General features: G+C 34.1%; 6 protein-coding genes and 1 pseudogene across 7 annotated transcripts in view; 6 read left to right on the top strand and 1 right to left on the bottom strand.

Moving 5' to 3' along the window:
• LOC104731786 (binding partner of ACD11 1-like) lies at positions 4,789-6,978 on the top strand. Its single transcript, XM_010451268.2, has 5 exons — positions 4,789-4,926; positions 5,531-5,634; positions 5,754-5,829; positions 5,932-6,012; positions 6,094-6,978. Exons 1-5 carry the CDS (start codon positions 4,921-4,923, stop codon positions 6,790-6,792), a joined length of 966 nt encoding a protein of 321 aa, XP_010449570.1. The 5' UTR covers positions 4,789-4,920; the 3' UTR covers positions 6,793-6,978.
• On the top strand, positions 7,767-8,287 carry LOC104731787 (annotated as a pseudogene).
• LOC104731788 (defensin-like protein 306) lies at positions 9,871-10,404 on the top strand. The gene is made up of 2 exons (XM_010451269.2): positions 9,871-9,954; positions 10,070-10,404. The coding sequence occupies exons 1-2, from the start codon at positions 9,906-9,908 to the stop codon at positions 10,312-10,314; spliced, it is 294 nt and encodes a 97-aa protein (XP_010449571.1). The 5' UTR covers positions 9,871-9,905; the 3' UTR covers positions 10,315-10,404.
• Positions 10,824-14,348, top strand: LOC104731789 (homeobox-leucine zipper protein HDG4-like). Its single transcript, XM_010451270.1, has 10 exons — positions 10,824-11,139; positions 11,239-11,405; positions 11,493-11,610; positions 11,761-11,913; positions 12,000-12,371; positions 12,459-12,557; positions 12,645-13,050; positions 13,137-13,372; positions 13,475-13,570; positions 13,657-14,348. Exons 1-10 carry the CDS (start codon positions 10,954-10,956, stop codon positions 14,023-14,025), a joined length of 2,202 nt encoding a protein of 733 aa, XP_010449572.1. The 5' UTR covers positions 10,824-10,953; the 3' UTR covers positions 14,026-14,348.
• On the top strand, positions 18,321-21,411 carry LOC104731790 (probable transcription factor KAN3). Of its 2 annotated transcripts, none has more exons than XM_010451271.2 (6): positions 18,321-19,128; positions 19,264-19,340; positions 20,097-20,142; positions 20,230-20,317; positions 20,564-20,624; positions 21,030-21,411. In XM_010451271.2, the coding sequence occupies exons 1-6, from the start codon at positions 18,537-18,539 to the stop codon at positions 21,171-21,173; spliced, it is 1,008 nt and encodes a 335-aa protein (XP_010449573.1). In that variant the 5' UTR covers positions 18,321-18,536; the 3' UTR covers positions 21,174-21,411. The 2 variants fall into 2 exon arrangements, with proteins under 2 accessions (XP_010449573.1, XP_010449574.1); XM_010451272.2 differs by having other exon boundaries at positions 20,564-20,601; positions 21,030-21,144.
• LOC104731792 (peroxidase 41-like) lies at positions 24,572-25,552 on the bottom strand. Its single transcript, XM_010451273.1, has one exon. It carries the CDS (start codon positions 25,550-25,552, stop codon positions 24,572-24,574), a length of 981 nt encoding a protein of 326 aa, XP_010449575.1.
• Positions 27,142-27,959, top strand: part of LOC104731793 (BOI-related E3 ubiquitin-protein ligase 1-like) — a 2,107-nt gene continuing 1,289 nt past the window's right edge. The window contains exon 1 of the mRNA XM_010451274.2: positions 27,142-27,313. The gene's annotated coding sequence lies outside the window, so the exon portion shown is untranslated. The remainder of the gene's footprint in view (positions 27,314-27,959) is intronic.

A 27,959-nucleotide genomic window follows, 5' to 3' on the forward strand; every position in this document is an offset into this window, starting at 1 on the left:
GGAAAAGGTTTGGCCGCGGGAGGGCCGCTGATGGTGGCGATCAAGTGCGTCTCCTTCGGCTTTTGTTTGGCTGCTGGTCTTGACCGCTTGCTTCATGCAGGCAAGGTTTGGCTGATGGGAGGTGGCTGATGGTTTCACGCAGGCATGGTTTTGTCGCGGGAGGTGGTCGCTGGCTTCACGCGGAAAAGGTTTGGCCATGGGAGGTGGCCTCTGATGGTGGCGATCAAGTGCGTCTCCTTCGACTTTTGTTTGGCTGATGGTCTTGACCGCTTGCTTCATGCGGGCAAGGTTTGGCTGATGGGAGGTGGTCGATGGCTTCACGCAGGCATGGTCGGCCGCGGGAGGTGGTCGCTGGCTTCACGCGGGCAAGGTTTGGCCGATGGGGGGTGGCCGATGGGAGGTGGCCGATGGCTTCACGCGGGCATGGTTTGGCCGCAGGAGGTAGCCGCTGGCTTCATGTGGAAAAGGTTTAGCCGCGGGAGGTGGCCGCTGATGGTGGCAATCAAGTGCGTCTCCTGTTCCATCAGCTTTTGTTTGGCTGCTGGTCTTGACCGCTAGCTTAACGCGGGCAAGGTTTGGCTGATGGGAGGTGGCCGATGGCTTCACGCAGGCATGGTTTTGTCGCGGGAGGTGGCCGCTGGCTTCACGCGGAAAAGGTTTGGCCGCGGGAGGTGGCTGCTGATGGTGGCGATCAAGTGCGTCTCCTTCGGCTTTTGTTTGGCTGATGGTCTTGACCGCTTGCTTCATGCGGGCAAGGTTTGGCTGATGGGAGGTGGCCGATGGCTTCACGCAGGCATGGTTTGGCCGCGGGAGGTGGCCGCTGGCTTCACGCGGAAAAGGTTTGGCCGCGGGAGGGCCGCTGATGGTGGCGATAAAGTGCGTCTCCTTCGGCTTTTGTTTGGCTGCTGGTCTTGAGCGCTTGCTTCATGCGGGCAAGGTTTGGCTGATGGGAGGTGGCCGATGGCTTCACGCAGGCATGGTTTGGCCGCGGGAGGTGGCCGCTGATGGTGGCGATCAAGTGCGTCTCCTGTTCCATCAGCTTGTGTTTGGCTGCTGATCTTGACCGCTTGCTTAAGTCGGCCACCGTTTGGCCGATGGTCTTGGCCGCTGATGGTGGTGATCAAGTGCCTCTTCTCCAGTTCACTCTTCTTTGCTTCTTTGCATCAAAATAAGTCCAAATGCTCCAAATGTGATGATATTACTCTAAGAACCTGAGAGGTAGCACACTATATGCATATGCTCCTAAAACAACCTAGAATGACAAGATTATGCAACAAAACTAACCAAAAACAAGGCTTAAAACCCAACAAAAAACAAGATATCACATATCTAAAATTCCTTCTTTATTTTTTTATTTACAGGTGAGGAGAGACGATATCGTAACTTTGATAGTATTGAAACGTCAGATAAAAGTGCTCATGATAATATGATCTACACTCAGGATTTCCTAAACAATATACAAGTTTCTGGATTGTCAAGCCTTGCTTTAACGTTGAAAATAGGAGCACGTGTCATGTTGCTAAGGAATATAGACCCTAAGGGAGGTTTGCGTAACGGTACGAGGTTAATTATTACTCAGATGGCCAATCATGTAATCGAAGCAAGAATCGTGACAGGAAAAAAGGTTGGTGATAAAGTACTTATCTCTAGGATGTATGTTAGTCCACCTGATGCAAAGTTTCCCTTTCGTATGAGGTGACAAAAGTTTTCTGTTACCGTGGAGTTTGCAATTACTATAAACAAAAGTCAAGGTCAGATGCTAGAACATGTTGGATTTTTTCTACCGAAACTGGTTTTCACACATGGACAGCTTTATGTTGCCTTCTCTCGAGTCACAACCAGAAAATGCTTAAAAGTATTAATTACAGATAAATATGGGAAATGCCAGAATAAAACACTTAATGTTGTTTTCAAAGAGGTATTTGAGACGGTATAACTATGGTTTGTAGTTGGATAATTGTTTTGGATATTTAGACTTGAATTATATTTCTTCTCTTAAATAAAGTGATTTTTAATATCTTTAACACTACCTCTATTTAATTGTCAGATATAGACTTTCACATTGAAAAAAACCATAAATACATTGTAGATGGTCTAAGAACATTTTATTAAAAAAATTCACATGATTAAGTTTTATTTGGTTTCAACAATGTTGTTTGAAAACATATAATTGTTAGCTGTGTCATAAAATGTATATATAATCTTACATCACATCTATAAACTACAAACTTTACCTTAAATCTGTAATTATATATATAATAATAAATATTAAAAATATTTAATAGTCAAACAAAAGGTGAGACACTAAAACGATTAAGAGGCAACGTTTAATCGTGACTGTTTGTATTCTTACATATCTGGAATCCCCTTTTCATTTTCGATAACAGAGAAGAAACAGAAAAAACCCTAATTGGAGAAAATCATGAGATTCGATTAGCGCCAAGGTCAAGGTCTAATTGATCTTCTTCCCGAAAGAACTAATTGGCGTATACACGCCAAGGTCTTACATTCTTGGAGTATCAGCGAGTTCTTTACAAAAAGAGTACTGCTTCTTGTGGATGTAGAGGTTAGTATCGTTAATTGAACATCATTCTTACTTAAATTTCAATTTTTAACAATTCTTATATATACTACTTCCTACACAATTGTTATTAAACTGTGAAGAGTAACACAATCAAAACTACTTTTTTACCAAATACACTCGCTAAACTCCATAAATATATCGATGATGGTGAATGGTATGATATTTGAAATTTCAAAGTAATCAATCCAACCATGAATGAGAGGAATACTCATCATCCTTATCAAATTAAATTCACGGACGATACCACTATGACGCTGGTCCAACAATTGAGTCCAAAGAATTACTTTTGATTCGAGTATTTGGATGATATATATCATGGAAAAATAAATCATCCCATCTCTTTCGGTAAGTGTTTCGTTAATTAATTTAATATTGATATGGTACAATATGTGAGTATAGTTAATTGTAACTTTGTGTTCGGGAATCTAGAATCATTATAGGATTTTTTGTAACTTTGCCTATTGGTCCCTCCCTTAGAAAAGTATGAATTAAACTTTTACCAAATATAGATTTGCAACACTTTGGAAAGCTAAATTCTGTCTTTTTCCCAAATTAGTTGTCTGTGAGTGTATAGTAGATGTGGAAGATAAAAGAAGACCTGGGAGTGCCAATAATAGTAATGATGTTCTCACGTTGTTGAATGGCAGGTAAAAGACATTTATTCTACCTTTAGGACAGTTACGTTTTAAAGTTGTCTCTATTAAGATTTTTTTCTTAATTTGATAAACATGTAGGAATGAAATTGTGAAATGTCGTGTCAAAAACAACTACGCTTCTGAATTCATGTCTAAATAGCAATCAAACGGGTGCCATCTCATATACAAATCCAAACCTTTTTTTTGTGTAATGCGGTTTGTGAAACTCGGAGAATATGAAGGTGTATAACATAAAATAGTTCTGATATAATCATCATAAGGTAACCAATATATTAATTTTAAACTGCAAATGTTTATAAAACCACAGTTCGAAGGACTGGAGCATCACCAGGCTATGTAAGATTTGATTATGTAAAAATAACTTTATACACTTTATATATGATTATGTATGATGTTAAAATAATTTTGTTTCATACACTTTATATATTTACAAGTCTGAGTTTGTTGGACGTTATTACATAAACCATGTGATGGAGCATCAAAGTGAGAGCTCAGGGACTCAGTCATAAAGAATGGACTCAGAAATAAAGATACAGTGGCTTAATGAACTTTTTGTATATGCAAACTTTAGTATAATTTTGAATGTTTATAGTACCAAATACAATGGTCTAAATAGAAGTACATTTATGGGTTGCTTAAAATATTATTTTAATAGTCTAAACGAAATTACATATTATATTATCCCAAATTAATATATCAAGGTAATTAAAATTGACCGTAACAATTGTATTTGGCTCATTAAAAACTTTGTTACGGTCAATTTGGGTTTAAACTTTGAAAATAGCCTTTAAAATTTCAATTAAACTTTAAAAATGGACTTTAAAATTTCAATTTATTTTTTTCATATGTAGAGTAATACTATAAACATTTGATTAACTATTCATTTTATTATTTTAAAAAGTGAAAATAATAATATTTAATACGAAACTTAAAAAAAAAATTATATTTGAACATACGAACTACTATAAAAATTAAAAAAATTAAACAGGTTTTTAAAATATAATAAAATTTTGATTCAATATTTTAAAGAATTAAATTAGTTTTTTTTTCTATTCAGTTCCCGCCCGGACAAGCGTGCGGGTAACTCTCCTAGTTAATAAGTATATATTTAGTGCAAAATTAATGAATAAAGAAAATTTAGATACACTTTTTTTCTAGATACATAATAGACATTTTATGTGAATAAAAAGGGTCAAAAAGTAGTAGAAGTTTAAAAATAGGACTAAACTATTTATTTATATAAAAAATAAATTGATATTATTTTTTATATGATTTATCCACGTCGTTGAGCGAATCGAATTATTTTTATAAAGAAATAAAATATATAAAAAAAATTGTAGATTCGGGGAAAATGGGGGAAGATGATATATACACTTCTTATAAATTGTTGATTGATATAATCATGGCACGTGAGAAGGATCCGACCATATCACGTGGCAAAACCCGAATAAGACTCGTTTTTCCAAGGCGTTTTAACAGGAGGGTCCACTTTTTTCTTCTTCACATCAAATCCGCGACCCAAAGATTTTTCTTTCTCTTTTGATTTTTTTTTTNTTTTTTTTTTTTTTTTTTTTTTTTATTGCGTTTCAAATTTGTTCTTGAGAGAGAGGTGAACAAGAAGACCAAAATAAAAATAAAAAACAATCTTTCGTTTCAATCCGCGTCAAAGCGATCTTCATCATGTCGGTGAGTTTATCTGATCCATTTTTGTTCTCTGCACTTTCTTGAAACCAGTTAGGTGTTTTTTTTTGGTGATTGAGGAATATGTGAATATAATAGATCTGTTCATTGTGTGATTTGTTGTTAGGCTGTGAGAAAAAAAAAATGGCGTTTAATTTTTTGGGTGAAGGAAGGAATCCGCCTAGTTTTTGGATTTGGTTTTAAAAAAAATTTTAAATTTTTAGACGATTCGAAGGTTTTCAGTTTTTAATTTTTTGGTGAAAATCACTGTTTCGGAGACCTAGTTTGAGCATTTTGTTATGTCTTGTTTCGGTTTTTGTAATCTGTAATGTCTGATCTGTGCCGCGCATATTATTAATTTAGTTTTGAGGACAAAGATTAGCTTTTTCCAAGATTAGCTTGTATTTTGATGATATACAATGTTGTTTGTGTTTTTGATCATTGTATTGGTGATTAAATGTTTATAAAGTCAGTTTGGGTTGCTTCAGGGATGTGTATGTGTATGATGATAAGGAACCCAATGTCTTAGATGTTAAAAAATATGGTAAAGTAAAGCTAGTGTATTTTAAAGTCTCTCTCACGAGATTGTATCTCTCTCTTTCTCTTGCAGATGACTTCTGTCAAAGTGAGCAATGTGTCTCTAGGAGCAACTGACCGAGACCTCAAGGAGTTTTTTTCCTTTTCTGGTGATATTCTGTACCTCGAGATGCAGAGGTTTGGTTTTCCTTTCCTCTCTAATGTTCCTTCCTTCCTTTTTTGGAAGGCTTTTTTAGATTACAAGCTTTTTACTTCTTTTAGGTTTTCGTAACTCTTTTTTTAATACGTCTGTACAGCGAAACTGAACGGACTAAGTTGGCGTATGTTACTTTCAAGGATTTACAAGGAGCTGAAACTGCTGTTCTTCTCTCGGTATTTTTCAATTCTCAGCTTGTTTGTATCACTTCTTCTTTTATGTTACTAATTAACTTTGCTTCCTTTGAGTGACTTTGAGTATTTGTGCGATTCTTTCAGGGAGCTACCATTGTTGATTCTTCAGTTATTGTCACTATGGCCCCGGATTACCACTTATCCCCGGAGGCTTTAGCTTCCTTAGTAAGCTCTTTATTCATCATATCTTCTGACATTTTTTCACAAGTTAAAACTCTTTACCATTTCTTTTCTTTTTTTTCACAGGAACGCAAGGACAGCAACAAATCCCCCAGGGCAGGTGACTCTGTGTTGAGAAAAGCTGAAGATGTTGTGAGCAGCATGCTTGCAAAGGGCTTTATACTGGGAAAAGATGCCATAGCCAAAGCCAAGAGTGTTGATGAGAAACACCAGCTAACATCTACTGCATCTGCCAAAGTCGCATCTTTTGACAAGAAGATCGGTTTCACGGATAAGATCAACACTGGCACAGTTGTTGTGGGTGAAAAGGTCAGGGAAGTTGATCAGAAGTACCAAGTCTCGGAGAAAACCAAATCAGCAATCGCTGCTGCTGAGCAGACAGTGAGCAATGCAGGTTCAGCTATAATGAAGAACCGGTATGTTCTCACAGGTGCTACATGGGTCACTGGAGCCTACAACAGAGTGGCTAAAGTTGCTGAAGAAGTTGGACAAAAGGCTAAAGAGAAAGCTGGTATGGCTGAAGAAGAGGACAAGAGGAAAGTGGTTGATGAGTTTGCTAGAGTTCACTTGTCTGAGTCACCAAAGGCTGCATCATCAACACAGGAAGCCGAACATGATTTGAAACCCTCTGAATTTTCTGAAGCAAAGAAAGAGTCTGAACATCTCGAGCCACAACCGCAGCCGCTGCGGCAACAATCTCCTCCATCTACAGCTCCGGTTACGGCTCCGGCTCCTACTCCGGCTCCTACTCCGGCTCAACCTTGATATATGCAGACAAGTAAAAAAAATATATGATTCTTGTTGTAACCAGTAAAACTTGGAACTGATCTCTCTTGAATTGTTGAAGATGAAGATTGCACTTTTTTATTTAGGACAAAGACTTGTGTTCCTGTAACATTGGATTTATTGTCGGTTTGGTAATTAGACCTGAAAAAAAACAATTTTGTCCTTCTTGTTTTCTTGAAATATCTCCATTCTGCAAAATTGATGAAGAAGCAAGGTTGAGTATTTTAACCAGCCTAATATTTTACTGAACCAAAATACCAATCATTAAGTTCCTTTCTCAACAAATAATATTCTTTCAGTCATGTTAGGGGGGTGTATTGAAACCATGATTGTGGAATATTTGATGGGATTTAGAAAATTTGGAATTTTGAAAGATTTTAGGGAAGTTGATATGATTAATTGTAAAATTCTTTCAAATCCCACATAAAACCATGAGATTTGGATTTCTCTATTTTTAACTAAACAAATCCCACCTAAATCCTCCAGAATCTCATAAATCATTAAAATCCAAATCCACAAACTATTTTGAATAACAGTGGATTTTAAAGTAGATTTTTAAATCATCAGTTCAATAACAGTGGATTTTAATAGACTTTTTAAAATACATGATTGAATAACATAGGATTTGTAAGTTTCACACAAATCACTTAAAATGTCAAGTTGAATACACCTCCCTTAAATTCTTAATTAGAAACATTTTTGCAGAAAAAAAAAAAGAAAAAGAAAAAAAAAAACAAAAAGATATAAGGATCTAAGCATTTTAAATTTAATAAGATTGAAGTATTGATTGCAATTTGCAAAAATAAACGTAAATAGAAGAAAATCTCGACTAATTAAACACATTACCAAACTATATTGTTTAAAGTGAAAAAAGTAAAAAAAAAAAATTGCCACGGTATAAGAGAAAATACATATAAATCGTTTAGTTTGTAAACACAGCAAACAATATCAAAATCATTACTAACAAAAGAAAAGTGTAAACACAATAAAAATGGAGAAATCAGCTTTGATATTCATTGGTATTATACTTTTTTTCAACATGTGAGTTTACACAACAGATTTTAGTTTTCAATTGTATTGATCCTCTACTTCACCAACATGGATAATAAAATATCAATCATATGATTTTAACAGGTACACCGATTCTAGCACGGACTGGATATCAACCTTGCAAGAACAACGCTGATTGCGTTATACTCAAATGTCCAACACCATTTGGTAAGCCCACGTGTGTGAATGGTGGTTGTGAATGCCCGCTTGAAAGATTTGTGGCTTTACCAGATGATACCAATACCAATTGTGGTGTGGCTACTTGCATTGACTATTGTAAGGCAAAAGGTGAACAAGCTTATGCTTGTATCATGAACCGTTGTTACTGTCACAAACCTCGCATGTAATTTATATAACGGATACTCTTTCAAATATTAAGTACTACTATCTTTTAAATATCAATTATATCATACTGTTACAATAATATATCGTATGATTTTCTTTCACTTCATTTTCAGATTCATTCTTCATTTGTCTACGTTATGTACTTAATTGCTTATGAAATACACATTGGAAAAAATGAGTATCAAATTGACCTCAAAGATAATATGAATCTCATCAGGTTTATTAGTTTCCTAAATTATACTTTTTACATAAGTATCATAAATTATGAGCAAATTAGCTAAAAGGCAATGGATCATGAACTAATTACAGTAGAACCTCCATAAATTAATACTCAGTAAATTAATAATCTCTATAAATTAATAAATTTCTTTCGTCCCAAGTCGGGACTAGTGTAATTTTGGACACAATTCGATAATATAATAAGATAATAATTTTTTGAAAATTCTTTGTAAATATATAGTCCCATCAATAATATAAATTAATAATTATAGAAAATTATCTAAATACATGTATATATATATACACATTAATTTTTATTAGAGTTTATTTTTAATTTTTACTATATAAAAAATTAAAAACCTTTGTGTGCTATCTTCAAACCATGATAATTGTTATTTTCCTTGTAATTGATTTTATAAAAATATTAGTTATAACAATTAAATCTTATTTTTAATTTTTTTTATCAAATTAGGAAAGTCTCTCTATAAATTAATAAATATTAATTTATCAATAAATTAAAACCTCTATAAATTAATAGGTTTTCATGGTCCCAACCTTATTAATTTATAGAGGTTTTACTGTAGATCAAATGGCAAGACTTATGATGGGTTTCTTTATTTTACCACAATCGTATAAAACTTATGGTTCTGATGATGACAATGGTTGTTAAAATTCATGTTATATGATAAAACATTGTGGCGACCAATGACGGTGGATATCTTATATGTTTACAGCTATTGATTCAATGAGTCGGATTTGGTTTTGACTTGTGACAGTTTCAGTAGCGACTGGCGATATGACTCAGCCACTGAGGCTTAACATTGTTTAACTTCGGTTCAATATATAACAAAAGTCTGTGTTAATGATTCAAAAATTTACTATTCATCTTTGAGTTAATACAAATGGAAATGAAGATTGTGTTCTGTGATATTATAATATAGAGATTATCACTTATATATGGATAAAAATCATGCTAAATTAAACTAGTAAAAATAATGCTATCATTTAACTTGGATTTATTTTTGTAAAATTTTTACGTAAGCAAATATAAATGAAATGATCATAACTTTGATAAGATATCAAAAATCTACTATTGGTAATTGATGATCCTCACTATATATGCTAAAGAAACTGATCCCATACCATCTCTTGTAAATTTGTTTTGGGGTGATTCGAGAAATTGAGATCCGGCCTGTGCCCAAGTTAATTGTGAATATTGTGATCTATGCATAAAAGTATGTGATTTAAATTTATGATTTTCCACTCTTTCTAAAATAAGTTAGGTATAAAATCTTGTTACATTAAAGATAATAATGGTATTTTCCAAAAAAGAAAATGCAAGCATTGACCAGTAAAACAGTTTGCAAAACATATTGCTTGTGGTTGGTTTTTTTACACTTACAAATAGTCTCCAAATCACCCACTTTACCCACCAAATCAAAACTCAAGAAAAAAAATACAAACGTATTCAATAAAAAATGCAGAAAGCGACTTTGATAATTATCGGTTTTATACTTTTCTCAACATGTAAGATTTTTGGATCATCTCTATGTTTATTAGTTACATTCATCACTGTCACTATTATCACCTTCATCATCGATGTTACATATCATCATGATCAATAATATTTAAATCTTCACAGGTACGCAAATTCTTGCACAATCTTGCAACAACGACTCTGATTGCACTAATCTAAACTGTGCAACAAAGAACCACATCAAGTGTGAGCAGAACAAGTGTCAATGCATTAATGAAAGATACCTCCGCGTGATATCCGTTAAGCCAAGGTGTAATGTCCAATCGTGCATTGACTTGTGCAAATCAAAAGGCGAAGTTATATATGTTTGTATCACATACCGTTGTTATTGTCGCAAACCTCCAATGTGATAATAACACAAGCTAATTAGCAACAATTGTAGTATCTTAAAGTTCTTCAACTGCGGCAAGTTTCAACATGTACTCTTTTATTTATATTCGATAAACAGAGTAAAATAATGTAAATCTTACAAAATAACATGCATACTTACTTATGTAGTACCATATTAACTCGGACTTGGTTCGGGAGGGTCCGTAAGATTAGTAACGTGGTTGTAGTACACGGACTTGAAAGCGCGTAAGGAATAAAGTTTGTTGACCGAGAACCAAAGTTTGTTGACTATATGGAATCGTCTGGCAAAGATTTTGATTTGACACTCTGCTTCCTTCGAGGGCAAAAAAGAACAAAGGTAAAGAGTGTTTGACAAGCTGTTTTGTCTTATCAGTATTCCGTTAAATATCGCCGTTTAACATAAACGGACGCCGTTTAACATAAACGGACGCCGTTTACTCTTCTTAGTCGGTAAGTAAGTATTTTAGTGTTTTTTTTTNTTTTTTTTATCTCTTCAGTTTCTCTCTGAAGCCAAAACAAGATAAAGTATTGAGAGTGAAGAAGCAAAAGATGAAGTGAAACCCAAAAAACAAAACCCTTGAACTCTCTCTATCACTCTCTTCTTTGTGTTTTCTTCTTCTTCTGATTTTGTAATAAAAATGGAAACGAAAGACAAAAAATTAATGTACGGAGGAGATTATCAAGTGATGAAGTCAAGCGAAGATGTTTCATATTCCGACAAGATTTTCGGTTCAACCTCTTCTTCGTCTCCGACAGCAACAATCCAAAACCCTAATCTCAAGTTTACCGCTTTCGATAACCTTAATTTCCCTTACATGACACCGGTTCGTCTTTCGCTTCCAACCAAAACCCTAACTTTTTCTGTATACTTGGTTTTTTATTAGAAAGTTGGTAACTTTTTTTGTTGTTTCGGTGGTTTTTAGAAAGAAGAAGAGTACGGGGTGATGAGCATGATCGGAAGCGGGTCGGGTGTGTCAACCGGGTCGGGCCATTACCTGGTGGAGAATACTGCAATCGAACATGAGTCTCCTGCTACTAAGAGGAGTCGTTCCCATAGACACACTGTTCATCAGATTCAAGAAATGGAAGCGTACGTCTCCTGTTACTATTTCAAAACGATGTTATATGATGAGATAATGTTTACTATTTTAATTAATTTTGGTATGTATTGTATTAGAGTGTTTGAAGAAACTTCTCATCCGGGTGAAAACAAAAGATTGAGATTAAGTGAAGAACTTGGTCTCACGCCTCGACAAGTCAAGTGTTGGTTTCAAAACAAACGTACCCAAACCAAGGTAACAAGATTCACTCTTTAATGTTGTTTGGCTTCATTTTAACAAGGTTAATTAATTTGACCATATAAACCGGTTTTAAGTATCGGGGTTTAGAAAAATCTGGCTCTGGACCATTCATGTTAAATGCTAATACTGAGATTAATTAACCAGGCACAACAAGACAGAAGAGCTAATGCAATGCTAAAAGCAGAGAACGATACTCTTAAAACTGAGAGTCAAGATCTTCAGTCCAGTCTACAATGCCTCTCTTGCTCTTCTTGTGGCAACAACCTCCGCCTTGAAAACACCCGCCTCCGCCAAGAGGTATTCCAATGTATTAATCTTGTAAACATTTGATGTTTTTATCTACTGTATCAAACTGTTATAGCTAGTGTTATTATACGTTGCAGCTTGATCGGTTACGCCGCATTGTTTCAATGAGGAACACTCCTCCTCCTTCACAAGAGATTGCCTGTTTCTTCCCGGAGACTGATAGCAACAACAATAACGACGTGTTGATTGCAGAAGAAGAAAAGGCTATTGCGATGGAACTTGCAGTTTCTTGCTGTCAAGAATTAATTATCATGTGTGATATCAATGAGCCCTTGTGGACTAAGAAGAGATTAGACAATGAGAGTGTGTGTCTTAACGAGGAAGAGTATAAGAAGATGTTCTTATGGCCTCCAACGGATGATGATGATCGTTTTCGCAGAGAAGCTTCAAGAGCTAAAGCAGTTGTCATGATGAACAGCATGACCCTCGCCAAAGCATTCCTTGATGCTGTAAGAACAAGTCAAAACACATTTCCTTGAATACATTTTCTAAAAACTCACATTTTAATATAGATATGTTACAATTTTGCTTCCAAGGATCAATGGTCAGAACTGTTCTGTCCGATAGTGTCAAGCGCCAAAGTGATTCAGATCATATCTTCTAAAGTTTCTGGAACAGATGGTTCTTTTCTTCTGGTGAGTAATTCATTTTCAATACATAAGAGTGATCAAATAAGTTCTTCTTTTAAGGTAGTGAAGTCTTTGTCTCTCTTTTGAAAACAGATGTATGCAGGGTTACAAGTAGTATCTCCATTACTACCAACAAGAGAAGGTTACTTTCTTCGATATGTGGAGCGAAAGGGGAAAAAGGTAAAATGGATAATTGTAGATTTCCCGATCGAAAGCTTCCGCGGTTTTGTCAAACCAGCTTCAACTGCTGCTACTACTACTATTGGACTATACCGGAGAAAACCTTCTGGTTGCATCATTCAAGAAATGGCTAACGGATACTCTGAGGTCACATGGGTAGAGCACGTGGAAGTAGAAGAGAAGCAAGAACAGGACGAGGTGGTTAGAGAGTATGTGAAGAGTGGTGTAGCCTTTGGCGCTGAACGGTGGCTAGCTGTGTTGAAGAGACAGTGTGAAAGGATGGCTAGTCTCATGGCTACAAAAATCACTGACCTTGGAGGTATATGACTTGTTTCACAAGTAAAACATCATACTTCCACAACCAATGTGGTTTTCTTATCCGTTCTTTCGTGTTTTTTTTTTCAGTGATACCTTCTGTAGCAGCGAGGAAGAACTTGATGAAGCTGTCACAGAGAATGGTGAAAACATTTTGCCTGAACATAAGCAATTCGTACGGACAAGCATCAACTAAGGACACAGTGAGAATCGTAACCAGGAAAGTTAGTGATGGTTTTGTTCCTTGTGCCGTGTCAGTCACGTATCTTCCTTATTCTCATCACAAAGTCTTTGATCTTCTCCGTGACAATCAACGTCTCTCTCAGGTAAGAAAGTAAAAAAAAAAAAACTAGAATCTTCTTCCTCTGTTCTTCTGATTCATAAAGATTCTGAAATCCAAATTTGAGATTTTTTCTTCTCTGCTGAAGCTGGAGATCTTGTTCAATGGGAGTTCATTTCAAGAAGTTGCTCATATCGCTAATGGATCTCATCTTGGAAACTGCATCTCTCTTCTTCGGATCAATGTTAGTGAGATTTCAAAATCTTTTAAACTTTCTCAAATCAGAATCCGAATTTTTAATGCAAAAGTTTTGGTTCTTGGATTACGCAGATGGAGAGCAACACATGGCATAATGTAGAGTTGATGCTCCAAGAAACTTGCACCGATAACTCCGGCAGTCTCCTCGTGTTCTCCACCGTCGACGCCGACGCAGTTCAGCTCGCTATGAACGGCAAGGATCCTTCTAACATCCCTCTTTTGCCCGTTGGGTTCTCTGTTGTTCCAGTGAATCCATCCGATGGCGTCGAGGGCACGTCTGTCAATTTGCCTTCGTGCTTGCTCACCGTTGCGATGCAGGTCTTGGGGACCTCCGCCGCCGATGCAAAACTCGATCTTTCCACCGTATCCGCCATCAACAACCGTATTTGCGCCACTGTCAACCGTATCACATCCGCGCTGGTGAACGACGTCGGTAATTAGGAGAAGATTTGTGGAGGGTGTTTTGGTAAATATTGCGCAGCTAAAAAACTTGATTAGGTAATTTAATTTTGGTCGACGAGGGGTTAATTCGATCCGGTATAAAGGGTAAAAACAGTAATTTACCACCTTAATTTTTTGGGGGAGTCAAGAACGAACCAAGGCATGATGACATTTTTTGGTGAATCGGGTTTTACCCGGTTTTAAAAATGCTTGACTGGTTCGGGAATTGACTTCCAAACTTGGATTAACCATAACGGTTTGGTTTGGTATTATGGTTTTGTTCTTTTTGTTGCAAGTTTAATGCTAATAGTATTATGTCTTAATCTCTTGCGGCATTTTGTTTTGAATCCTCGTAAAAATGATCCAAGTCTATTGGTACTAAAGGCATAGACTTTGTTTTAAGACCTATATACGCCCTAAACCCTCCAGAAAGATTTCTTTAAGCTGGACCTTGAAACTCGAGAGTGAGGTATCCTTTGTTCCTCCTGGTTCTTCTTACTATAGCCATGCGACCATGAGCCTTACGATCCCGTCCTTTACTCGGTTGGTACTTGTACTTAATGTAGAAAAATGCATTTCTTGTCCTGAGTCTTTCACTTGGTGGCTCCATGATTTCCTTGGTTTCTACCGCGCTACCTTAAGACTCATCAATTGCGATAGATTTCGGCTGCAAAAAACAATATCTATTTTTCCATGTTTTGAGTTATAGATATGTTCGTTCACACACAAAATTGTAATGATTTCTTAACAATAATTATTATTTATATGTCCATTTCATAATTTTCATTGTATTTTTGCTTTGTCTTCCTCACTATTTGGCCGTTGCCGCCGTGTAACAACCATTGCGATATCTCTTTTCTTAGGGTTGATTAAATATAAATAAAATTTTAAAAAGGAATTTGATTTACACATATACTTAAATAAGGTTGTTCTTTTTCTCTTTACATGGCACAAAAAAAGAATTGTTTTTTGGATCCCAAAAAAATGATTGATTATGTATCATTCGCTTAAAAAATTGCAAAAGTAAACAGTCTAATTCTCAATATTCCACTCACACCAAAACCAAAGAACTCTTAATGCATTTCCTTAAACTTTGTCTTTGTACTGATTTTCAATTACTTTACTATCAAAGAAAACACAAATTTAATACTGGCAACAATGAAAGTGGGTAGGTCATTTCATCTATTTCTTTACATGATTTTTAATACTTGATGGAACAGTAAGTGAATAGTATTACTGTGAAATAAATATTAAAAATTCATATACCTCTCCACAGCATTAAAATGCGTATTTTTTTGTCATATTCTTACAACTTAACGAATTCAAGGATTCAAATGGCAATGATACAATTAAAAAAAATTAAAAAGAATTTGTATCTTGCGTCTATTTTAAAGCTACCAATTGCGACGTGAAATTAACTATAATTGGTTAATTAATTTGAATTTTTGAAGAGTTTCGTTATATATATATTTTCTTTTGTTTCAAAGAGAGAAAAATGAAAACGCTTGAAGAGAATGAAAACTCAATATCGAACTTAGTGTTCTAGTAGATTCCGGAAATATCTCCGGCGAGATATAAGATTCCACCTCGAGATCCATATTTGTAAAATCGTTTGTGTTTTTTTTTTTGTTTTTTTTTGCATGCAAGGTCAAACGAACGAGAGAGAGAGAGAGAGAGAGAGAGAGAGAGAGCAAGTCTCCAAAGGTTTGAAGGATTGCAATCCGAATAAGTAATAACAATAGATTTTGACAGAATTACAAAGTTAATGATGATAAAACTATTAAACGAAATAACACATGCATGAGTATATTAAAAAAAAATATAAGAATTCATGTAGCAATAACAATTTCATTTTTGAAAAGTCCTTACAAACCTGCAATACAATCCCAATAAGTAACTTTAGTCGAATGTAGTTTCCCTTTATTAAATGACACACGTATAACCAGCTACGAACGATTGTATTTACTTTTTAATAACGTTTCCCCCCTTTTTAAGAATTTAATTCATTCTTTGAAAATGAATTAATTTTTCGAGTTTAAGTTTACAAGCAACTCTTTTGTCCGAATTTAAATGTGGGTTCTTATCAAAATCAACAAAGATTAGATTTGCTTAAAAATCTCCCAAAAAGATTCGTGGGGGCAATTATTCTAACAAGCTCCAAATCTTTTTCCTCTACTCCTTTATCAAAGATTCAGTGTGCTTCCTACTTTTTTTCATTTCAATCAATCTTTTTCCTATTTGTACTTCTTCTTTTCACATTTTGAGGATTTTCGTTTTGTGTTTAAGTGGGTACTGTGATTTAGATATGATAGAAGTGGGAATACTTGTTGATGTGAAATTTAGACACTATCGGACTGATAGATTTTTTTGGTTTATTGGTTTTACGTTTTTTTTTTAATCTATATTACAGAATTTTTTTTTTCTTGGTTTATTGGTTTGACGTTTTACAAAAGAGGAAAGCAGCAGCTTTACAAAATACAACCAGGATTTAATTTAGGCCTAGTGATCATGGTAAACCAGATGTCTACGTCTTACCTGTATTTTTACATATTTTGTTATTGGTTTTATGCGTTCCAGTTTCGTTTCCTACATAGTACCTATAAAAAATTAAGTGCTATAGCTAGAGTTGGACCAAAATTTATATATAGGAAATTGATTCATTAATAAATATCTAAAATATACAGAAAAAAAAAACTTTGTGGCCTTAAAGGTCTTAGTAGGTTGAAGTGGACAGCATGCTTTTTCACTAGCTCTTTGCGTCCCCGTGTCGGAGTAACTTACTCAAACAGATGGGAACCTTTGTTCTCTATTTGATCCCCTAGCATATATTTTCAGTATATAGTTTCTCTGAATTATTTCCAATATTTATCTATCTCTTAATCCGACCACTCAGAACTTATCATGATTATATAGTGTCTTGTTCGTATATGACGAGAAGGCTTGCTTACTACAAAACTTAAGTACTAGTGATGATAGGTCAGTCGCAAATTGCTGAATAACAAAAAAAAGATTCAATCAATATTATTGTTGTAATGATCCTGTTAAAACCGAATCAAACTTTACATATACCTAGTAATGTTTTAAACTCATTATACTCTTCTAACTTTGTCTCATGCATCGTCGGTTGGTAGTGCCCCCAATGAAGTAATTTAATCTTATTTTCTTTCTAATTTTTTCTTCTATTAAAATTCGTTTCCGTTTGTCTTATGTCGTTCCTCGTGCATGCTGGAACTAAACTGGAAGGATCAACTTTTACGGAAACCTATTTTTGGATTCAGATTTTCTTAGTTTAATCAAATATGTGTTAAATAAAAAATCAAATGAATCTAAGAATCGTCCCCAACATTATCTGTCGATGTATGGGCTTAGGGGACATGAATTATCAAAGGGCATTTTGGGAATCATATCTTGGACTGGCCATCGGTGGCAATAGGGCCAAAATTAAATTAATGTCGTATAGTATTTGATGAAATGGAGTTAATGCTTTGTTGAATAAATAAAAAAACTTGTTTTGAAAATAATCTAACACTCCTAGACAATACAAATAATAATCGATATCATGTATATTTTGGACCATTTTCTTTAAATTTCATCTTATCACGTACGTAAACAAAATCATCTGCTCCACAAGAAGGAAAGAAAAAAAAACATTTTCAGGTAACCAGCCATACTAATAGACATAATTAATAAAACGCAATAGCATACTCAATTTATTCTTAGGCAACCAGCCACCAAGATCGTAAAGCAAAGAAATGTTCGGTATAATTCCAAACTCCAACTTCAAAGAAGACAAAGAATTAAACCAATAAACAAGACAAACAACAAGTGACGACGAGACTTTAAGTTTTTTTTGTTTTAATTAATGTCTCCCCATCTCTTAAATTTCATGCATGTTTATTTTTCGATATATCGTATCAGTTTATCAACTAAACAAGTAGCTATAGCAAAAAAAAAAAAAAAACATTTGATTTAATTATAAATTTTCATGAATGATTATTATAAAAACACACACACACACACACGCATCTTTCAGTTTCAACCCAAGTGTCATTTTCACATGTAAATCTGAACACAAAAAATCGAATAATTCCATACATTATTGTTTTATTATACCATCATTAAATACTGATATGTGATAGATGATATCTACATTGTAACAAAATATGCCATAGAAATTGATTTTTCCATCACAAATAAAGAAAAGGGAAAAGAAAAATTAAATGGAAATTCATGTTTCACCCAACCCCTTTATTAGACTCTTAAAGTGTCATTTTCTCAAAGGGAACAGAGAAGAAAGAGACTTCTCATTTCCCTCATACCTTTTGCCATCCCTATTTTTTTCTCTCTCTCTCCCTCTCTAATTCTTTACAACTGCTTTTCTCCTCCCACCAAGAACCAAAATTCATTTAGTTAAGAAGAAGAAAAAAACACCCTTTTTGAAATAAATAACATTATACCCCCAAAGTTCATCAAGATTATCTCAAAATCACTCACAATTATCCATTTTTGTTATGGAGCTATTTCCTTCACAACCTGACTTGTACTTGAAAATCAGCAGAAGAAGAGAAGAAGAAGAAGAAGAAGAAGAAGAAGAAGAAGAAGAAAAAGAAAATCAAGAACAAGAACAAGAAGTTGAAAGGAGATTATTAGGGTTTCGGAGTAAAGCCTCAGATTCAGACAGAGAGTCTTCTGGCAACCTCATCCACGCCCTCCAGTTCACATCTTCAAAGAGTGAACCCATCAAGACTGATAATAATCAAGAACACAACGAATCTCTCGATCAAGACTTGCGATCTATGTTGATGATGAGACCAATAAGAGGAATTCCTCTTTACAAGAATCAAGTTCTTGACCACTACTATTACTCATCTACCTCTCCCTCTCCTTTCTTCTTCAGTGAAGTCAATGGCCAACACGCTAGTCGTCGCATAATCACAAACCCTAATTGTAGTTATAATATTCACCACCGTAATCGGCGTCAAGCTCAGCCGCAACCGCCTAGATTCACGGCCAAACGAGGGGTAAGGGCTCCAAGGATGCGGTGGACGGCGACCCTTCATGCCCATTTTGTACACGCTGTTCAATTATTGGGTGGTCATGAAAGTATTGTCCTTTTTCACTATTACCCCTTTTTATAATTATTTTATCTCTCTCTTTTTGTTTTTTCCTTTAAAAAAAATATGAATAGACTTTGATTTATCCTATCTTATTGATATTGCGAGTATGCATAATATTCAGGAGCAACCCCAAAATCAGTACTTGAACTGATGGATGTGCAAGATCTCACATTGGCTCATGTTAAATCCCATCTACAGGTAATCTCATTAGGTTACTTATATAATGTATATATAGATGAATATAAAATCGATTTAGACCCTTAAACTTATTGTCTTATATATATGAAGTTTATGAACCGAACCCACTGCACTTTCGTTTATGAGATGACCGCATATTTTCTGTGATTAATTTGGCATAGTTAATTGAGTATACTTTTGGTCGCCACCATATATCGAAAGACATATATATAGCATGTGAAGAAAAGAAAAAAAAAATCAGAAGAGAAAGAATCAAAAGCTAGATATAGCCAAAGGGTAAGAAAAAAAGTCCTTTCATAACTAGAGAGTGATGCAGTAGAAAAGTAAAGTACAAAGGAGGCATCATTCCTCAATGATGATATATGTAGATTGATATATGCACACATATATGTATATGCATGATTCTTCAATGATAACATATACTATAAGTTACTTTTTGTATAATTTGACTATGGTTAGAAACTTAGAATAAGACACGTAGACCCATGCACACACCCCATCTCTCTGTGTATGGCTGCACATTTTCATGAATCGTAAATGCTTTCTGTTTTACTCTGCCCTCTCATTTTTTCTTACTTTATCCATCTCTGTCTCTGTGTGCGTGCATATCTAATGGTATATATATATATATATATGGGTGTTCACACACGTGAATAGAACAAGTCTCTCACACACATTATATACGTATATATTAATTGATCGATATAATAACTTATGGTTAATATATTTTTTGTAATCTAATGTATAATGTTTCAGATGTATCGGACCATCAAATCTACTGAAAAACCTACAACGTCATCAGGTTATTTGACTGATTAACCTATTGATTTAATTCAATTATGATATCTATCAAATACAGTATACCTGATAAATGTGTATGTGTATATAGGGCAGTCAGATACTTGTGAGAATGGAACACAAGTAAACAGTGAGAGAGAAGCAAGGGATCTCCAAGGTCTTTGGAATAACTCCTCAAGGTATGTTATGTTTTAATATTACAAGTATTAATTTAGTATTTGTTTTCTTAAATTTTTTTGGTGTTTAGTTTGTCGGACATATATATAGCTATATACTTATAAGGCAACTTTCTATATTTGCATCATACAATATGATAAAATTAACACATTTGTATTATTTTGTTAGTTGAGTCTATAATCATTTACATATTTCGTTTCTCTTCAAGAATTTACTGAGATATAATTTGGATGTCTCTGTGTAAACAGTGAAGCTCGGTTCCATTTAAAGGCAAAGGCATCATCAGGTGTGGACATTTCATCCAATGAGGTATCAGATTTCAAAAAATTTAACCAAAAGGCATTAGAATAAAACGAAAAACTGCAAAATTCGAGGGTGACAAAAGAAAAGGGTTTTATAAAGTTTGTATAATTTACTTTTCCTCTTCCATTTGGGTAAAAAAAAAAAGTGTTTCTCTTCTTTTATGTTTGTCTCAAAAGCAGAGAAAAGAAAGACTTTTTGGGTCTATCATACTTTCTTTACATAATAACCCAATTCAATATATTTTTTTGTCTTAAATTTTTCAAAATAATTTAGTTAAGCATTTCAATTTTGAATTAAACGAGAAATATTCAGTCTATATAAAATGTTCATATGTTATATGAGAATATTACTCTAATTTTTTTTTTCGTCGTCAATATTACTCAAATTTATATACTCTTTTAATGTATATAGAATATATGGAAGAATATTGATGGAAAATGTTCAAGCAACGAACGACTATCGTCGGATTCTTCAAGTCTCACAGGGACAAGACCAGAGACTGAAACTCCCAATCTGGATTTCACTTTAGCTACACCGAATCTTTCAGCTCCTTAAATTTCTATATATTTATACTAAAAATTGTCTATGGAAAAAAGACAATATATATGCTTACGGTATGAAAAAAAAAGTATATGAAAATAGCGTTTATTTCTTCAAATATTTATTTGTAGTTTTGTCTGTTAAAACTTAAATTGAGATGCCTTTTCTTTTTCTTTCTTTTTGGGTCATTAATTTGAGATGCTTTATATATACAGACTTCTTGTCGCGAATGGAATAATAATATATTTTTTTTCTTTTGGGTACGAATGGAATAAAATTATTTGGTCATCATTACAGCGATGCAAAGCTATGACTGATCCACGTGTGTCCAAATCGGAATGCTTTATTACTGAACACATGGTTGTCTGACACGTGTTGGACCCTTGTGACGTTAACCCGCCAAAGACTTAAGTTTCATTTACAAATATTATTCGATATTCCGTTAAGACAAAAAAAGAGAATAAAACGAAGTAAAATTAGAATAGTCCATCCAAAATCCAAATGCTAAGAAACTAATCTCATAAAAGCTTGTTTTTTTAAAGCGTAATAATAATACACTCTTAGTTAAATATTATTTTACTAATATTTTAGATTAGTTGAATTATAAAAAACATATGCAGAGTCAGAGTCAGAGACTATTTCTATAAAACGAAAGATATGATAATCTTATGCCAAATTATTAACCATAAAAAAAAATCTTATGCAAAATGGAGTAATATAGGATCTGATTGATAGCCTACTTTTAAGATTTTAAAATTTTTTAAAGCGATGACAGTTATTTTTTACCAATCACGCTTTTTTGGTTTTTAATTTTTTTAAAGTTTTGAAAGTCATTATTTTTTTTTCTCTTCTTTGTTTTCCTTTTTTTTAAGCTTCAAATTCATGCTTTAAAACAAAACAATTTTTAAAGCATTCTTTTTTCATACTTTTATATTTAAAAGCTTTTCAAAAGTATATATAAATATTTTGCATATTTTATTTTTATAAATTAATTATTCTCATTTTTTTCTCTTTCTTTTAAGACCCATTTCAATAATAAATTTTATTTTTTCATCATCATCACTAATAATACTATAATAGAGTTTATGAAATTCATCATTAATAAGAGAATAACATTCAAACAATGCATTGATACATGGAAAGTGTCCGTAATGAGATTGCTAATGCTATGTGGGCTAGTCGTCACTAGTTTTTTTTTTTGCATTATTTAAAATTTGATAAGTTAATAAATTGACGTCTACAACTTCAATTATTTATTTCTTATTCTTATAGTTGTTTGTTTTTAATTAGTTTTCAAACAATATTTCATATTTGATTGATTTCTATTTTTTAAAATTTTAATTTATCATTAATAAAATTTATTTTGTCATTAAAATGTTATATAAATTAATTTATGACATAATATATATTTATTATTAATACTTATAATAATAAAAAAAATAACAGCTACAGCTTTAAAAGTTGTTGGTAAACAATCAGATTTTAACAGTTAAAGTTTCTACAGTCAAAGCATCTACAGCCAAATTCTCTGCAGCTAAAATTTATAAGTCAAAATCTTTACAGCAAAAAGTAACAGCCGTTACCAATCAGGGCCATAATTACCAGTGAAAAGGCCTTGTAAAGTTACAAGTTGCGATTTTTTTCTCCTCCAAAAGGGTAGAATTAATTCCGATTTTATTCGTCGAAGATTGGCCCAGAGTTAAAAGTTAAAGCCTTAAAGGAGACACTCGTGTTCTCGGAAGGTGCCGCAANTTAAAACAAAACAATTTTTAAAGCATTCTTTTTTCATACTTTTATATTTAAAAGCTTTTCAAAAGTATATATAAATATTTTGCATATTTTATTTTTATAAATTAATTATTCTCATTTTTTTCTCTTTCTTTTAAGACCCATTTCAATAATAAATTTTATTTTTTCATCATCATCACTAATAATACTATAATAGAGTTTATGAAATTCATCATTAATAAGAGAATAACATTCAAACAATGCATTGATACATGGAAAGTGTCCGTAATGAGATTGCTAATGCTATGTGGGCTAGTCGTCACTAGTTTTTTTTTTTGCATTATTTAAAATTTGATAAGTTAATAAATTGACGTCTACAACTTCAATTATTTATTTCTTATTCTTATAGTTGTTTGTTTTTAATTAGTTTTCAAACAATATTTCATATTTGATTGATTTCTATTTTTTAAAATTTTAATTTATCATTAATAAAATTTATTTTGTCATTAAAATGTTATATAAATTAATTTATGACATAATATATATTTATTATTAATACTTATAATAATAAAAAAAATAACAGCTACAGCTTTAAAAGTTGTTGGTAAACAATCAGATTTTAACAGTTAAAGTTTCTACAGTCAAAGCATCTACAGCCAAATTCTCTGCAGCTAAAATTTATAAGTCAAAATCTTTACAGCAAAAAGTAACAGCCGTTACCAATCAGGGCCATAATTACCAGTGAAAAGGCCTTGTAAAGTTACAAGTTGCGATTTTTTTCTCCTCCAAAAGGGTAGAATTAATTCCGATTTTATTCGTCGAAGATTGGCCCAGAGTTAAAAGTTAAAGCCTTAAAGGAGACACTCGTGTTCTCGGAAGGTGCCGCAATGTTGATATTTTCACTTTGATTTCAAGTTTGTTTCTTTTCTTTCTTCACTCAAAGAACTCAATTTTCTTAGAACTCTCATTCATTCATCTTTTTCATATCTCTTACACTCACACAGGCACCTCCTTATAACAAGGTTTTCCACACTTACATAGTTTACTCAAAAGCTCTAGACTAACAACCCTCCACTAGCTCGGCTACACACCTTACATGTCAATGTCCTAACTTGTACTCTTAACAGTTCTCATCAACAACTTGTACCAACTCTAGGCTTAGACTTAACTAACTTAGTTAAAACTTAACAAAACAACAAACTTAACAAAACAACATTACAACCAAGTGGGTCTTTAACTAAACCCTTTAACAATTCTTCTTTGACATGGGGCTTGACCACTCATACACCAACAGGCCCATAACATATCATTGTCATTCTCGACTTCTCCTCTTTCACGATTCTTCGTCTTCTTCGTTTAGATTCTAGGTGATGCAACAGTTGATTTCTTCTTTGCTGTATCAATCGGAGAGTTCAATCTCAACACGCAATAAGAGGAAACTTAAAGAAGAAGATGATGGAGAGGTATATCAAGAACTTTAAGTTTTATTCTCTACTGCAAAATAACACCTAATACATTTTATATGACGACATATATTATTGTAAATTTCATGCTATAAAAATTGTTATATTAACTGACTATACCTACATTTTTAATTTTTTTTGTGCAACGACTATACCTACATTTTACTCCAAAAGTTGATACAAAGAAAACTGAACTCATTTAAGTTCTTCTGTTTATGTTACTTATACGTTAAGATTGTTGAAGTGATCGCATCTGCGTCTCACCTCTCCATCTCCTTCGCCTTTAACACCAACTGTGCCTAGTTTCTCCATGGCACGTGCAAAATCCTCGAAGAAAGCCGTCTGATTATTCGCATATAGTTCCACAAACGGTCTCGTGCTAGTGTCTTTAAACAAGATTTGGTCCGAAGCTAGCAGTCCAAGCCCTCGTTTCAAGTTCTTGAAATACATATTATCGAATTTTGCCGGCGTAACCGGATCGAGAAACGCTGCCATCGTCTTGTTGGTCGTGTAGTTTTTGCATAGATTTTTAAGAACGCCTGCGAATCGCGCGTCGAGTCCTGGATCAACCTTCGGGAATATACGGTTGCTGAATTCTTTGCAGTGTGAGACTCCGATCGTATGCCCTCCGCTTAACGCAACCAACTCCTTTAGAGTGAAACCATTCTTCTTGAATATCGATAACATGTCGGGGACGGACTGGTTCACTTGAGGTAGATTTCCTTTGACTTTATGGGCTTTCGACTCACGACCATCTTTACGGCCCAATTTGACTTCATAGAAAGGCCCACCAACCATTGTGACAAGGTCACGTGTGGCCTGAGCCAGGATGTCTGCGCAAGACACCACACCGGGACAGGACAATTCAAGAGCGGTTTTGATGCGTGTCACAATGTCGAACGCATCTCCCGGGAGTGACTCGTTGAGGTCATCGTCGCGTTCGGCTTTGTTGAAAGAATTTGTAGCGATTAGGACAGAAGCATCGCATCCTTCCAAGAAACAATCATGGAAAAAGAGACGGAGCGTTCCACCAGCTGTCGTCGGCTGCTGACCTTGCTTTGGTGTCACGGTTTCACGTACGATTTTACTAAAATCGGGACATGTTTTTTGGTAATAATCTTTCGTTAAATTTGGAGGTGGTGCCGAACTTATAAACGGGACGAAGACTAGGACGAGGAAGAGAACACGAATATGCAAAGACATCTTGGAGTTTACGTGACAATTATATCGGGTTTTTACAAAAGAAATATTGTTTGTAAAATATGGAAATTGAATTTGAATGTAGATGTCTACGAGGTTATTGGATTATTGTCGGTGAAAAATAGAAGCATGTACGTGTGGTTGGAGTTTGGCTTTTTGTATATTCTTTCAATTTCTGTGATTGGTCTATATTTAGTTTTTGCTTTAGCTTCATTTTTCACTAGAAACGTTTTTCTAACACAAATTAATTATGAAATCGATTGGTTTCTAGGTTAATTAAACCGCAAACATCGAATGCTAATTGGGGAAGTGTGAAAATGTGAACTTGTGAAGAGTGAAAGCGTTACGTTGGAATATGTAAACCACGTTGGGAATATATATTTTGGGTCATAGGGTCGTGTGGTATACTTCCGTACGTTATAAGCTACAAACTCCGCATGGATGATATATACTGTTTCATTGATATACATCACCATTTTCCTCTGCTGATTAAACGAATATTTTTTCATGATTAAATTACTATTTAGAAATTTAATCGCATATTCTTTAGCAACAAGCTGATGGGCTATAAGGGATGCTCGAGTGATTACTGATCTGGTTTGGTAATATAACCCATGAGGAATATGACCCAAAGCAGACACCTTACAATATTGTGGAAACAATAAACAAAGACTTATTTGGTTTGTTTTGTATTAGTAGTACTCGTCTTTTTGAAAGAAAATTGGAATGGTGATTAATTAACTAAAGCATTTACAAGAAAACATTATTGATGGTCGGAGATAATGAAAGTTTATGTTAGGATAGTAAACTTGGATCTAGTCTAATGTTGCTCTTGATTTGATTAATAAACAAAACAAAATCTAATTAAGACGTACAGATGTTGACTTCTGAGTTCTGAACAATAAAATCATGAAATTGCTTGGCATGCCATCACTCTTACATCAATTTGTTGCTTACCTTTGCCACCACATTTCTCCATTTTTATGTCATCTTGTTGACACCTCTATTTATTAGTAAATTCCTACCATTCTTTCTGACCAACAACACATGCCACAAAATTAAAGAACCAAATTTGTTAGATATTAATTTTAGCTTACGTGCTATTTGCTTATAAAGTAGTATAACCGTGCGTATATAATGGTACATACAGTATATATATTCCTCCTAACATTTGATAAACTTGATTTTCTTTGAACGTATATATGATTTCAATTTTTTCTAACCCATATAAAATAGTATGACACAAGTTGTAATGATGACCACAACCTAGCTACTATCTCTACCTATAGCATTTTGAAGAAGACTCAAACATCAAATAGTATGCAACTGCAAAGTGTGTGAAGCATATATTAAAGGATCGAGGAAACGTGAAGTGGACATATATTGAAGGAGATAATCTTTTTTTTTTTTTTTAAAGCATTGGACGTCATTTAATCTTTAAATAAGAATATCAAACTACATGAATCTACACCTTTCAATTTGTGACAGCAAACAAAAAACACACAGTAAGTATTTGGGGTGAAGAAAAAACATAGAAGAAGATGCAAATTAAAAAAAAAAAATAAAAAATAAAAAAGTTGGGTGCCATTAATGAGAATCATGCATACAATGTGGAAAGCTTTAAAAGACCCACACAAAGTCTGTACTCTTTCGTCGCTTCCCCTCTAAAACCTCATCTTCCTCCCATTTATTTCTCCCATTCTTTCTCCTTTTTCTATTTACTTAAAATCCCGAAGCATATTTTCATTTTCATCATCATCTCCCCATACTCATCAAACACATGCATGCCCTTATTATATGATGGTATATGCTTCCATAGATTGATCTATATCTTTAATCAATGGCGCTTCAAGCTCATCATCATCCTTCACACTCTTTCTTCCTCAATAGGTAAACTATATAATCTTCATGTAACGTATGGGTGTATTGTATATGTTTATGTGATGTTTCGATTTCTTATGTGCAGTAACGGACAAGAAGCGGTTGATTCGAGAAAGCGATCGAGAGAAGTTTATTCGTCGGCGGTGGCGGCTCCGATGAACCTTCCACCGTCAAAACCGCCGCAAGTTATTGATTTGAGTGAGTTGTTCCAGACAGCACCTAATGTGGTTTCCACTGGTCTTCGATTATCTCATGAGCAGTCACAGAGTCATCAAGATCAGTTTCTTTCTTCTTTTTCTATGCTTCCCGGAGAACTCGCCGGAGAAATGAAACGACAAAGATATGAACTAGACAGATTCATCCAGACACAGGTATCTTTAACTCGATCTAAAGCATAGTTCAGTTTTGTGTCGTATGTTTCTAAGTTTTTGTTTGTGTTTGTTTGGTTGTTTTTGCAGGGTGAGGAGCTGCGGCGTACGTTAGCGGATAACAGAGAGAGGCGCTACGTAGAGCTGTTGTGCGTGACGGA

Source organism: Camelina sativa, chromosome 12, assembly GCF_000633955.1.
Source record: "Camelina sativa cultivar DH55 chromosome 12, Cs, whole genome shotgun sequence".
Lineage (NCBI taxonomy): Eukaryota > Viridiplantae > Streptophyta > Magnoliopsida > Brassicales > Brassicaceae > Camelina > Camelina sativa.

Coding starts and splice junctions, on each gene's coding strand:
- LOC104731788 (XM_010451269.2), top strand. CDS start 9,906: ATGCAGAAAGCGACTTTGATAATTATCGGTTTTATACTTTTCTCAACA. Junction 9,955..10,069: donor TTTTATACTTTTCTCAACAT/GTAAGATTTTTG, acceptor AAATCTTCACAG/GTACGCAAATTCTTGCACAA.
- LOC104731792 (XM_010451273.1), bottom strand. CDS start 25,552: ATGTCTTTGCATATTCGTGTTCTCTTCCTCGTCCTAGTCTTCGTCCCG.
- LOC104731786 (XM_010451268.2), top strand. Junction 5,830..5,931: donor AAACTGCTGTTCTTCTCTCG/GTATTTTTCAAT, acceptor CGATTCTTTCAG/GGAGCTACCATTGTTGATTC. Junction 6,013..6,093: donor CGGAGGCTTTAGCTTCCTTA/GTAAGCTCTTTA, acceptor TTTTTTTCACAG/GAACGCAAGGACAGCAACAA.
- LOC104731790 (XM_010451271.2), top strand. CDS start 18,537: ATGGAGCTATTTCCTTCACAACCTGACTTGTACTTGAAAATCAGCAGA. Junction 19,341..20,096: donor ATGTTAAATCCCATCTACAG/GTAATCTCATTA, acceptor ATAATGTTTCAG/ATGTATCGGACCATCAAATC. Junction 20,625..21,029: donor TGGACATTTCATCCAATGAG/GTATCAGATTTC, acceptor TAATGTATATAG/AATATATGGAAGAATATTGA.
- LOC104731789 (XM_010451270.1), top strand. CDS start 10,954: ATGGAAACGAAAGACAAAAAATTAATGTACGGAGGAGATTATCAAGTG. Junction 11,611..11,760: donor ACAAACGTACCCAAACCAAG/GTAACAAGATTC, acceptor TTAATTAACCAG/GCACAACAAGACAGAAGAGC. Junction 11,914..11,999: donor ACACCCGCCTCCGCCAAGAG/GTATTCCAATGT, acceptor TATACGTTGCAG/CTTGATCGGTTACGCCGCAT.